The sequence below is a fragment of the Heterodontus francisci genome, chromosome 7 (assembly GCF_036365525.1).
Source record: "Heterodontus francisci isolate sHetFra1 chromosome 7, sHetFra1.hap1, whole genome shotgun sequence".
NCBI lineage: Eukaryota > Metazoa > Chordata > Chondrichthyes > Heterodontiformes > Heterodontidae > Heterodontus > Heterodontus francisci.
Window position 1 is genome coordinate 122,464,313 of NC_090377.1, and position 12,805 is coordinate 122,477,117.

General features: G+C 42.3%; 1 protein-coding gene across 7 annotated transcripts in view; it reads right to left on the reverse strand.

Moving 5' to 3' along the window:
- The window catches only part of creb1b (cAMP responsive element binding protein 1b), a 94,171-nt gene that overhangs the window by 25,214 nt on the left and 56,152 nt on the right, over positions 1 to 12,805 (reverse strand). For all 7 annotated transcript variants that reach the window (XM_068036090.1, XM_068036094.1, XM_068036095.1 and 4 more), the window contains one exon: positions 8,603 to 8,746. In XM_068036090.1, coding sequence (XP_067892191.1) covers positions 8,603 to 8,746 — 144 coding nt within the window. The remainder of the gene's footprint in view (positions 1 to 8,602; positions 8,747 to 12,805) is intronic.

The following is a 12,805-nucleotide window of genomic DNA, read 5'->3' on the forward strand; positions in this document are numbered from 1 at the left end:
TCAGCTGCCTAGGCGCTAAAGCTCTATAATTCCCTTCTAAAAACCTTGCCATCTCTCTCTCTCCTCCTTTAAGTTACTCCTTAAAACCTCCTTTTACCAAGCTATTGGCCATCTGTCCCAATATACCTGCTTATGTGGTTCAGTATCAAATTTTGTTTGATTATGTTCCTGTGAAATGCTGTGGGATGTTTTACAACATGAAGGCACTTATATAAATTAAACTGGTTGTTGTTCATCACTGGTCTGGCTGTAGTATCTACGATGTCTAAGGAATTTAAATCAATCACTGAGATAACCATTGAACTTGGCCCACTGAAAAATACTTTAGACCCCCACTGAAGATCCTCTTTTTTAGACAATATGTAACAATTCAGCACATGATCTAAATTGCAGACTGTGTGTGAGGTATATTGTATTAGTATAGCATATTCAACAGGTGTTTTGAAGAAATGATAGATATGGGAAATTTACCAAAATTATAAAATCCAAAAACCAGAGGGCCCTAATGAATGTGGATGAAGGTAGGGCAAAATCAGTCACCCTATTCACAGTGAAAGCCAATGCCCAGTCTTACACAATAGGCAGCACAGGAAAGAAAGGAGTCTGTGCCGACCATCAACCACCCATTTATACTAATCCTACATTAATCCCATTACCCTCTCACATCCCCACAATTCCCCTACCACCTACCGATACTAGGAGCAATTTATAATGGCCAATTTACCTATCACCTGCAAGTCTTTGGCTGTGGGAGGAAACCGGAGCACCCGGAGGAAACCCACGCAGTCACAGGGAGAACTTGCAAACTCTGCACAGGCAGTACCCAGAATCGAACCCAGGTCACTGGAGCTGTGAGCCTGCGGTGCTAACCACTGCGCCCCTGTGCTGCCCACTGCGCCACTGTGCTTTCTTCTGATCCTTCCAACAGATCTATCTGCCAATTCACATCTCCGGGATTACTCAGATATTTCCCTCCTCCACCCAGCAACACCATGGATGGGAAGGGGAAATGTAAGTTACGTCAAGGTAAACCTCTTCAGTGCCTCACCCAGCTGTTGCGAGAGGGGTGCAGCCAGTTCCTGGGAATCATGCAGCAACAATTACTGCCCATTATCTTGGACCTTACATAGAGTGTGCAATTCTAACTTGTTCACCATATGTGATAACATCCCACTAGTTTAACAGGGAGGTTAGGCTAGAACTGTATAAAACACTAGTTAGGTTACAGCTGGAGTACTACATACAGTTCTGATCACTGGATTACAGGAAGGATGTGATCGCACTAGAGAGGGTACAGAGGAGATTTACAATGTTGTTGCCAGGAATGGAGAATTTTAGTTATATGGAACGATTTGATCGGCTGGGTTTGTTTTCTTTGGAACAGAGGAGGTTGAGGCTAATTGAATTGTATACAATTAAAGGGGCCTTGACAGAGTGGATAGGAAAGAACTATTTCCCTTAGCAGAGAGGTCAATAACCAGGGGGTATAGATTTAAACACAAACAGAAAATGTTGGAAATACTGAGCAGGTTAGGCAGCATCCGTGCAGAGAAAAGCAGAATACCTTATGAAAGGTCATTGACCTGAAACGTTAACTCTGCTTTTCTGCCTGACCTGCTGCTGAGTATTTCCAGCATTTTCTTTTTGTGTTTTAGAATTCCAGCATCTGCTGTATTTTGCTCTGGCATAGATTTAAAGCAATTTGCAGAAGAAATAGAGAGGAGTTGAGGAAAACTTTTTTCACCCATAGAGTGGGAGTGTGAAACTGATTTCCTGAAAGGGTGGTTAAGGCAGAAACCCTCATCACATTTGAAAAGTACTTGGATATGCACTTGAAGTGCCATAACCTACAAGGCTATGAACAAAGAGCTGGAAAGTGGGATAAGGCTGCACAGCTCTTTTTTGGCTGGCACAGACACAATAGGCTGAATGGCCTACTTCTGTGCCATCAACTTCTATGTTTTAAATCCTTTCCTGAAGATTATATAGTGGGTAATAAGTTATCCACCCCCTGCAATTGTTTTCTTTAATACTCAAGTCTATCAATCAATTAGTGGATTGTGTGCAGCCTCAGTGTCCTGCTTGACCCTGAGCTAAGCTTCAATGCACATGTGGTCCACCATCAAGGCTATCCATTTCCACCTCCGAACTATCACTGTGGCTCACCCTCCAGGCTCAACTTCTCAAATTCATTCCTCATTGGCCTCACAAATTCCAATTGATCCAGAATTCTACCCATCACACTCACCATCTATTGCTGCTTAACTTTTTTCCACTCCCTTACTGCGATATACTGCATTTCTGCTAAACTCCACGGGATCCTTACTCCCCTGGCACACTGATTTCAACATCCTCATCCCATTCGATGAATCCCTCCATTGTCCTGTCTCTGCCAATAAATTAGAATTTCTGACTGACTAACTTTTAACTGGATTTATTATATGCATAGTAAAAAGGAAATTAAACAGGACAAGACAGTAAAAAATTAAATCAGGGTATGGGAAGTCTTAAAAAAGGAAAAATGCCAAACTAAGAGAAATTAAACTAAAATGTTTGTACAGTATATTAATGCCTAAATTAAATATCTATCTGACTTCCATTCTACCATCAGTAACAACCGCAAGTCATCACACCATAGCATTCTGGAATTTCCTTCCTCATCTCCCTTTTAAGACAGAGATGAGGAGAATTTTTTTTTTCTCAAAGGGTTGTTAGTCTGTGGGATTCTCTTCCCCAGAAAGCAGTGGAGGCTGGGTCATTGAATTTATTGAAAGCTGAGTTAGATTTTTAATAGCCAAGGGGGTCAATGGTTATGGGGGGCAGACAGGAAAGTGGAGTTCACAGAATTGTTACAGCGCAGGAGGCGGCCATTCGGCCCATCATGTCTGCAACAGCTCTCCAAATGAGCAATTCACTTAGTGCAATTCCCTGCCTTCTTCCCGTAACCCTGTACATTCTTCCTTTTCATATAATAGACTAATTCCCTATGAAATGCTTCAATTGAACCTGCCTCCACCACACTCAGGCAGCACATTCCAGACCTTAACCAGTCGCTGTGTGAAATTGTTTTTTCCTGTCACTTTTGCCTCTTTAACCAATTACTTTAAATCTGTGCCCTCTCGTTCTTGATCCTTTCACGAGTGGAACAGTTTCTCCCTATCCACTCTGTCCAGATCTCTCAATTTTGAAAATCTCCTTCAGCCTTCTTTTCTCCAAGGAAAACATTCCTAACTTGTTCTCCAATCTGTCTTCATAACTGACGTTCCTTATCGCTAGAACCATCCTCGTGAATCTTTTCTGCACACTCTCCTAGGCCTTCACAGATTCCTGAAGTGTGGCGCCTAGAACTGGACGCAATACCCCAACTGAGGCCGAAATGATGTCTTATACAAGTTCAACGTAACCTCCTTGCTCTTGTGCTCTATGCCTCTATTAATAAAGCCCAGGATACTGTATGCTTTATTAACCATTCTCTCAACCTGTCCTGCCACCTTCAATGACTTGTGTACATATACACCCAGGTCCCTCTGCTCCTGCACCCCCTTTAGAATTGCACCCTTTCGTTTCTGTTGTCTCTCCATGTTCTTCCTACCAAAATGAATCACCTCACATTTCTTCGCATTGAACTTCATCTACCACCTGTCTGCCCATTCCACTAACTTCTATGACCGTTTGAAGTTCTACACTATCCTCCTCCAAGTTTTGTATCATCCAAAAACCTTGAAATTGTGCCCTGTACACCAAGGTCTAAGTCATTAATAGCTATCAGGAAAAGCAAGGGTCCCAACACTGACCCCTGGGGAACTCCACTACAAACCTTCTTCCAGCCCAAAAAACATCCATTAACCACTACTCTTTGTTTCCTGTCACTCAGTCAATTCCATATCCATGTTGTTACTGTCCCTTTTATTCCATGAACTATAACTTTACTCACATGTCTGTTGTGTGTCACTATGAAATGCCTTTTGAAAGTCCAAGTACACCACATCAAAGCATTGCCCTCATCAACCCTCTGTTACCTCTTCTAAAAACTCCAGCAAGTTAGTTAAGCACGATTTTGCCTTAAGAAATCCATGCCGGCTTTCTTTAAACCCACATCTGTCCATGTGACTGCTAATTTTGTCCAGAATTCTGTCTAGTAGTTTCCCCACCACCAAAGCTAAACTGAGTTGAGACCGCAACCAGATCAACCATGATCCTATCGAATGGTGGAGCAGGCTTGAAGGGCCGAATGGCCTACTTCTGCTCCCAAGTCCTATGTCAGCCCTCTAGCTGCCTCTATTTTTTTCCGCACATCCAACAATTTCTCCAAAACCTACCTCTGCTTATATCCCCCAACTCTTTTCTATGTCCCCCACCCTCTAGGGATATTTTGCTGTATTAACGGCATTGTGCATTTTTTTTTTTAAACACGTAGAAAGACTTCACAATGCAAATGTTAAAAGTAACGCAACCTCATGGTACACATTTTGCATGGCCGATTATGTACCATCCTTTCGTTTCTGGGACAGAACTCAGTCTGGTCTAATTTAATAAAAACATTATCGTGCTAAAAGCTTTACTCTGCAAAAGGCAGAACTTTAATTGATGTGAAAATGCCTGATGTAAATAGTGGATGCAAAAGCTGATGAAATGTTTAACTCTCAGCATTGAAATTGTGTTATCCGGTATTAATCTACAGTCACGCTTAATGCACTTCCTTTAACCAATATCTTCAAGATGTTAACCTACTTAAAAATAGATCACAAAACTTTACATGCAAATGATGCAAAAGCAATTTCAAGACAAATTTATTTTGTTAAAATAAAGGAAGCAAGGCACACTAAAGAATGTCTGCTTCATTGTAACCAAGGGAAGTGAGTCACCTACTGTTTAACCAACAGTGTTGGTAATTCAATAGTTTTACCAATTCTTTCTGTTCTGTTTATGCCAGTAATTAATTTGAAATGTTTATGTAATCCAGGCTTACTGCGCTAACCATCTCCTCCTCTCCATCCACTCTTACTCATCAACCTGTCATACTGCAAAGGGGATTCTCAAATGATGAACATCTGGACCACAGAGCTCTTCCAACTGGACCGTAGCATGTGTTCACCCCAGGAGTAGTTGGGGAAAAAAGCATGGATGCATTTAAGGGGAAGCTAGATAAACACGAGGGAGAAAGGATTATAAGAATATGTTTTTAGGATTAGATGAAGTAGAGTGGCAGGAGGCTCATGTGAAGCACAAACACAGGCATGGACCAGTTACGCAGAACAGTCTGTTTTTGTGCTGTACATTCTGTGTAACATGTACTGTACCTAAGGTGTGCTCACTTTCTAGTGTCACTGCTATTGTAAATAGTCCTAAAAGCATTAAGTAAACTGTAATTACCATAGAAATGATGAAGCACAATTGTTCTCCGTTCAGTGAAATAGGTTTGTTTGAGAGAATGGAACATGGTGTTGTTTCGATGTACAACATGCCCTGAGGTGCAGTCAAGCAATATAAATTCTCACCAGCAGCTTGTTAAAAGTATTATACTAGTCATTAAATTTAAAATGTGTTAAACCTGGCTGGGAGCCAGCTTTATCATGTGATAGTTACTTTTGAATCTGCCTCCACCACTCAGACAGCGCATTCCAGACCTTAACCACTTGCTGCGTGAAAAAAAAATTTTCATGTCACTTTTGACTCTTTTACCATTTACTTTAAATCTGTGCCCTCCTGTTCACGATCCTTACATGAGTGGGAACAGTTTCTCCCTATCTACTCTGTCCATATCTCTCATAATTTGGGGCAGCACAGTGGCGCAGTGGTTAGCACCGCAGCCTCACAGCTCCAGCGACCCGGGTTCAATTCTGGGTACTGCCTGTGTGGAGTTTGCAAGTTCTCCCTGTGTCTGTGTGGGTTTTCGCCGGGTGCTCCGGTTTCCTCCCACATGCCAAAGACTTGCAGGTTGAGAGGTAAATTGGCCATTATAAATTGCCCCTAGTATAGGTAGGTGGTAGGGAAATATAGGGACAGGTGGGGATATGGTAGGAATATGGAATTAGTGTAGGATTAGTATAAATGGGTGGTTGATGGTTGGCACAGACTCGGTGGGCCGAAGGGCCTGTTTCAGTGCTGTATCTCTTTAAAAAAAAAACTAAAAAAAAAAATTTTGAATACCCCTATCAAATCTCCTTCAACCTTCTTTTCTCCAAGGAAAACAGTCATTAAATTTCTCAAAGTCACTCCATTTCATGGTAAAGTCCTGGTTGAAAATGAAATGTCTCACCTTGTGATATATCTGAACAGCCACATGAATTACTTTGTCATGGTGTGGGGAATGGTAATTTCTGGTATGCTATCCAATTTATTAAATGTCCAGCTTGACTCTCTAAGAGCTTCTGTATTACCTTAGGATCAAGTACAACAACAGATACACAAAAACACACACGGTAAAACCACTATTGTAACGGTCAAGGATCATTCATTCAGGGTTTGAGATCAAATACTTGCACTCTGAAACCCTTGCTCACTAACATTTTTGGTAAGTGAACCTCCAGTCAAACAAACTGAGTATATCTGCTGTACATTAATTTGAGAATACAGGTGAGTTTACAGTAAAGGAATTTACAGGGCATATTTAAGAGGAGACAAAGACTTGATATTTTAGAAAGAGAGAAACAGATATCTACTTAGCCATTTTCTTTTATCGAAGGATGGCAAATTCAGAGCAAAAGAAATGCAAAGACAGCCATCTAATAAAATCATGAGGGAAATAAAGCTTCATGTTGAATTAAATATTGCATCAGCCTCTTGTAAAAGTTTTCGCTTGAGAATTGCTTGCTTCAGTAACACCAAGAAAACAATTAAAATAAGGAAAACTGGTAATGATTTGTCCTTCCGATCTACCTGCTCTACATTGCTGAATTTGTGGTAAAGGTTTCTCTAAAGTAAGAAAATAGAAAGCACCGTACAACCAGAAAAATTAATAAAATGAGCAAATCATTAAAAAAAAACATGGAAAAAAACTAGAAGTAAATAAAGTAAAAGCCCATGGAATCCAAGGCAAAGTGGCCAGTTAGATCCAAAACTGGCTCAGAGGCATGAAGCAAAGGGTAATGATTGATGGTGTTTTTGTGACTGGAAGGCTGTGTCCAATGTGGTTCTGCAGGGCTCAGGACAGGTCCCTTGCTTTCTGTGGTATAAATCAATGATTTGGACTTGAATGTAGGGGGTCTGATTAAGAAGTTTGCAGATGATACAACAATCAGCCATGTAGCCGAAGAAGAAGAAAGCTGTCAATTGGACTAGTCAGGTGGGTGGAACAGTGGCAGATGGAGTTCAATCCAAACAAGTGTGAAGTAATGCATTTAGAGAAGGCTAACAAAGCAAGGAACTACACAATAAATGGTAGGATACTGAAAAGTATAGATGAACGAGGGACCTTGGAGCACATGTCCACAGATCTCTGAAGGTGGCGGGACAGGTAGATAAGGTGGTCAAGAAGGCATATTTGTTAGCTGAGGCATAGAATATAACAGCAGGGAGGTTAGGCTGGAACGGTGTAAAACACTGGTTAGGCCACAGCTGGAGTACTGTGTGCAGTTCTGGTCACCGCACTACAGGAAAGATGTGATTGCATTAGAGATAGTACAAAGGAGATTTATGAGGATGTTGCCTGGATTGAAAAATTTTAGTTATGACTAAAGATTGGATAGGCTAGGGTTGTTTTCTTTGAAACAGAGGAAGCTGAGGGGAGTCCTAACTGAAGTGTATAAATTAATTTTAATTTAGAGATACAGCACTGAAACAGGCCCTTCGGCCCACCGAGTCTGTGCCGACCAACAACACCCGTTTATACTAACCTTACAGTAATCCCATATTCCCTATCACCTCCCTACACTAGGGGCAATTTACAACGGCCAATTTACCTATCACCTGCAAGTCTTTTGGATGTGGGAGGAAACCGGAGCACCCGGCGAAAACCCACACAGACACAGGGAGAACTTGCAAACTCCGCACAGGCAGTACCCAGAATCGAACCCGGGTCCCTGGAGCTGTGAGGCTGCGGTGCTCACCACTGCGCCACCCATAAAATTATGAGGGATCCAGACAGAGTGGATAGGAAGGCCTTATTCCCCTTGATTGAGGGGTCCATAACCAAAGGACATAGATTTAGAGTAAAAGATAGAAGGTTTAGAGAGGAATCGAAGGGAAATCTCTCCACCCAGAGGGTGGTGGGGATCTGAAATTGACTGCTTGAAAGGTTGGCAGAGGCAGAAACCCACACTGCACTTAAAAAGTACCTGGACATGCATTTAAAAGTGCCATAATCTACAAGGCTAAGAACTGTGCCAGATTGTGGAATTAGGCTGGATGGCTCCTTGTTGGCTGGGGTGGATGCGTTGGGTCAAATGGCCTCCTTCCATGCTGAAAATGTCTATGATTGTTTACTCACATGTAGACCACCCTCCTCCCCAGATTTAAGCAAAACCACGTGGAAAACAAATCATGCTTACGTGAATGCTACACCTCAAACCGAAACCAATTATTAAGGCTTGATCAGCGTGGTTTATATTTGGGTCAATATAGTATACACATTGGAGCACATGGCTACTTTAATGGGACTTACGTGGACAGTCTGAACTTGAGGTGACTGTATAACTGATGATTGAGCTGCCTGGATAACTCCTTGGACATGAACAGTCTGCCCATTAGGCAACTGCACTAAAGTTACTGTTGGACTGGTTGTTGAATGGATCCCAGGCATGGTTACCTGCAAACATCAAATACAAGGAAACTTGATTACTGCATTTCGTTCACACTTCAAAGACTAATTCTAATCTTCTCATTCCACTATTAGATACCATGACATGAGAAAAATATGCTCAACACAATAAAATATGCAGGAAAGCTGCTGTGTGCAGGAAACATAAACTTTTCTTTTAAACTTAACAATTTGACTTTAATATAGAAACATGTTCCAGGGCTCTTCATGGAGGTGTCCCCTGCTCGCTGAACTACGATGGCTCCCGTTAATCCATCAACACTTCTAGTTTGAAATTGTCATTTTTGTGATCAAATCCCTCCATAGTCTCTGCCCTCTATCTCTGCAAACTCCGCCAGCCCTTCAACAACTGTGCTCCTTCATTTTGGCCTCTTGTGCACTCCAACTTCCTTTGCCCCATCATTGGCAGCCGTACCTTCAGCTGTCAGAACCTCAAGCTTTGGAATCCATCCTCAAATCTCTTCACCTCTCTCTTTCATCCTTTAAGGCTTCTTAAAATACATGTTTGATCAAGCTTTTGGTCACCTGTCCTCATGTCACCTTCTTTGGCTCAATGTGAATTTTTTTGTCTGGTTATACTCCTGTGAAGCACGTTAGGATGCTTTACTACATACAAGGCACTATATAAATGCAAGTTGTTAGTCAAAAACAAATGGTTGAGGTGGGTTTAGGATAGGCTGAATAATGAGGGGGGAGATTGGCTGGCTGACCAGGAGAATACTAGAATAGTTGAGTCTGGATGGATCAACAGCATGAATAAGAATTTGGTAGCAGTTAAGCTGAAGTAGGTACTGAGGGGAGCAATGTTATAGATGGAGAGGTTATACAGTCGTAAGTTTAGCTCAAGATCAAATAGGACATTGAGGAAACGTACAATCTGGTTCAGCATAAGATAGTGACCGGGAAACGGGATAGAGTCAGGCGGTGAGGGTAAAGTATTTGTGCCGGGGCCAAAAAGAGTGACTCAGTCTTTTAAATGGCTAGCTGGAGGAAATTATCAGCCATCCAAGACTGGATGCTGGACAAGCAGTCTGACAGCACTGAAGCAACAGAGGTGTCTAGAGGGATAATGGAGACATAGAATTGAATGTCATCAGAATACATGTGAAAGCTAACCCGATGTCTACTGGAAGATGTCATCAAGGGACAGTATGTGGAGATGGAATAGGAGGGGGCCATGGATAGTTCAATGGGGAACTGTTGAAGTGATGCTGTGAGGTAGAAAAAGATGCCTTTGATACAGACACTCTGGTTACAATTGGATAGGCAAGAGTTGAATCACGTGAGGGTAGGACCATCAAGCAGGGCAATGAAGGAATGGTATTGGTGGAGGATGGTTTCGTCAGCTGTGTCAAGAACTGCAGAAAAGACAAAGAGCAATAATGCACCACTCACCACTGTCACAAAATTTTGTGCAGGTTGTTTTGGTGCTGTGGGACAAACAATACCCTCATCCAAACAGTGACTGCAGGAGAGACGGGCCCAAATCTGGGAGGGCAGTAACCTCATCCAAACAGGGATTCCAGGAGCAATGGGCACAAATCTGGGAGGTGACACCAGATTCAAGGACATGGGAGGCGAAAGGGAGGTTGGAGAAGGGGTGCTTTTAAAGAAGAGGCAGCAGAGGTGAGATTTTTGAGGAGGGAGAAGATGGTGGTGATTTTGAAAGTAGAAGATCTGTAGGTATTTTACAAAGGGGCAACCAGGAATTTTAAAGAAGAGTTAGAAAAGGGGCGAGATTCAGTTGAAGAAGTGGATTATGAAAATGGGAAGATATGCAGCAATGCAGAATTTGAGACTAGCAACAGTTTCTCCAATACAGCATGAGTTGACAACACAGTGAAAAAAACAATTAGATTCAGGATTTTGAGATGATATGTGATACTGATATTGGTTAACATCTAGATAAAAGTGCCCTTTAGATTTGAACTAATGAGGTGCTGTAACCTATGGGACAATTTTATATCAGTACCTAATGTTATTAGAGCAAAATTATCAATGTTTTACAAGACTAGGAGCGTGGATTCTTTGTACAATAAAAGAAAAGTAAAGAACAAGAACTAACTTTCATTTATATACTGACTGTCATAACCTCAAGATGTACGAAAATGCATTCACAGCCAATGAAATACTGTTGAAGTATTATCATTGGTGTATTGCAGAGAAATATAACAGCCAATTACAATACAGAGGAGAAAATGAATTATTTTTAATTGAAGGAGAAGGAACCTTCCCCAGGAGAAAGAAAAGGGTTGCAGTGAGGATGAGGAATAAAGAAAGAGCTGGATGTCATCAGATGTGGAAGCTGACCCCCCATGTCCATGAATGATGTCGACAAGGTGGAAGCATGTAGTTAAGGACGGCAGGGAGTAAGAATAAATCCATTGGGGACTATGGAGGCAACAATACTGGCCCAAAACAGAAGGCAGTGTTGGAGATGCTTGAGCTATGGTAAGAGTAGGAGCAAGGGTGGGGTAGCCCCACTGAGCTGGCCAATGGAGGTGGTGTTAAGAGGAGGATGAGAAGGCACAGTGCACCTCAGTTTAATAAATAAACTGGGATTCTTTCTTGCCTGGGCTTATCTACCCAGTGGAACAAATATGTTACAGTCCTGAGCCAAATCAAAAGGTTCACTCCATTTTTAACTGTTATGCTAGACACTGCTAGTCACATTGAAGCCTTCAAAAATGTAATTATATTTCAAAAAAAGGAAGAATGCTCCAATACCATCACTATAAATGGCAGCATTTGCTTTGTAAGACAGAATGTCTAAGGTGAGTAATGACAGTGCTCAAGAATGGAGATTTAATGCATAGTGTTAGCATCATGGAATAATTACACAACAGGTTAGGAGTAGGTAGAAGTTGTCCCAAAAGGTCAAGAAAGCACCAATTCTCAATAGCATCTCTGTTCTTTCAACTAGTGGTGAATTATGGAAGGCTTTGCGCTGTCAGCTTGGCCAACTATTTTTTTTTTCCTATTCTTTTATGGGATGTGGGTGTCACTAACTAGGCCAGCATTTGTTGCCCATCCCTAATTGCCCTTGAGAAGGTGGTGGTGAGCTGCCTTCTTGAACCACTGCAGTTCATCTGGTGTGGGTACACTCACAGTGCTGTTAGGAAGGGAGTTCCAGGATTGTGGTCCGGTTTCCTCCCACAGCCAAAGACTTGCAGGTTGATAGGTAAATTGGCCATTGTAAATTGCCCCTAGTGTAAGTAGGTGGTAGGAGAATGGTGGGGATGTGGTAGGGAATATGGGATTAATGTAGGAATAGTATAAATGGGTGGTTGTTGGTCGGCACAGAATCGGTGGGCAGAAGGGCCTGTTTCAGTGCTGTATCCCTCTATGACTCTATAACAGTGTAGGAACAGCGATATATTTCCAAGTCAGGATGATGTGTGCCTTGGAGGGGAACCTGCAGGTGGTGGTGTTCCCATGCATCTGCTGCCCTTTGTCCTTCTAGGTGGAAGTGGTCGTGGGTTTGGGAGGTGCTGTTGAAGGAGGGCAAGGTGGGTTGCTGCAGCACATCTTGTATATGGTACACACTGCATTCACTGAGCGTCGGAGGTGAAAGGAGTGAATGCTGAAGGTGGTGAATGGAGTGCCAATCACATGGGCTGCTTTGTCCTGGATGCTGTTGAGCTTCCTGAGTGTTGCTGGAGCTGCACTCATCCAGACAAGTGGAGAGTATTTCATCACACTCCTGAACTTGTGTCTTGTAGATGGTAGACAGGCTTTGGTCTTGCTGCATATGGACACGGACTGCTGAGGAGTCGTGAATGGTGCTGAACATGATGCAATCAGCAGTGAACATCCCCACTTCTGACCTTATGATGGAGGGAAGGTTATTGATGAAGCAGCTGAAGATGGTTGGGTCTAAGACACTACACTGAGGAACTGCTGCAGTGATGTCCTGGAATTGAGATGACTGACCTCCAACAACCACAACAATCTTCCTTTGTGCTAGAGAAGAGTGGCTCCAAGACTGGTATTTTAAACTTAAATAAGGGCAATTATGAAGGCATCAAAGCACAGCTAGCAAAAGTG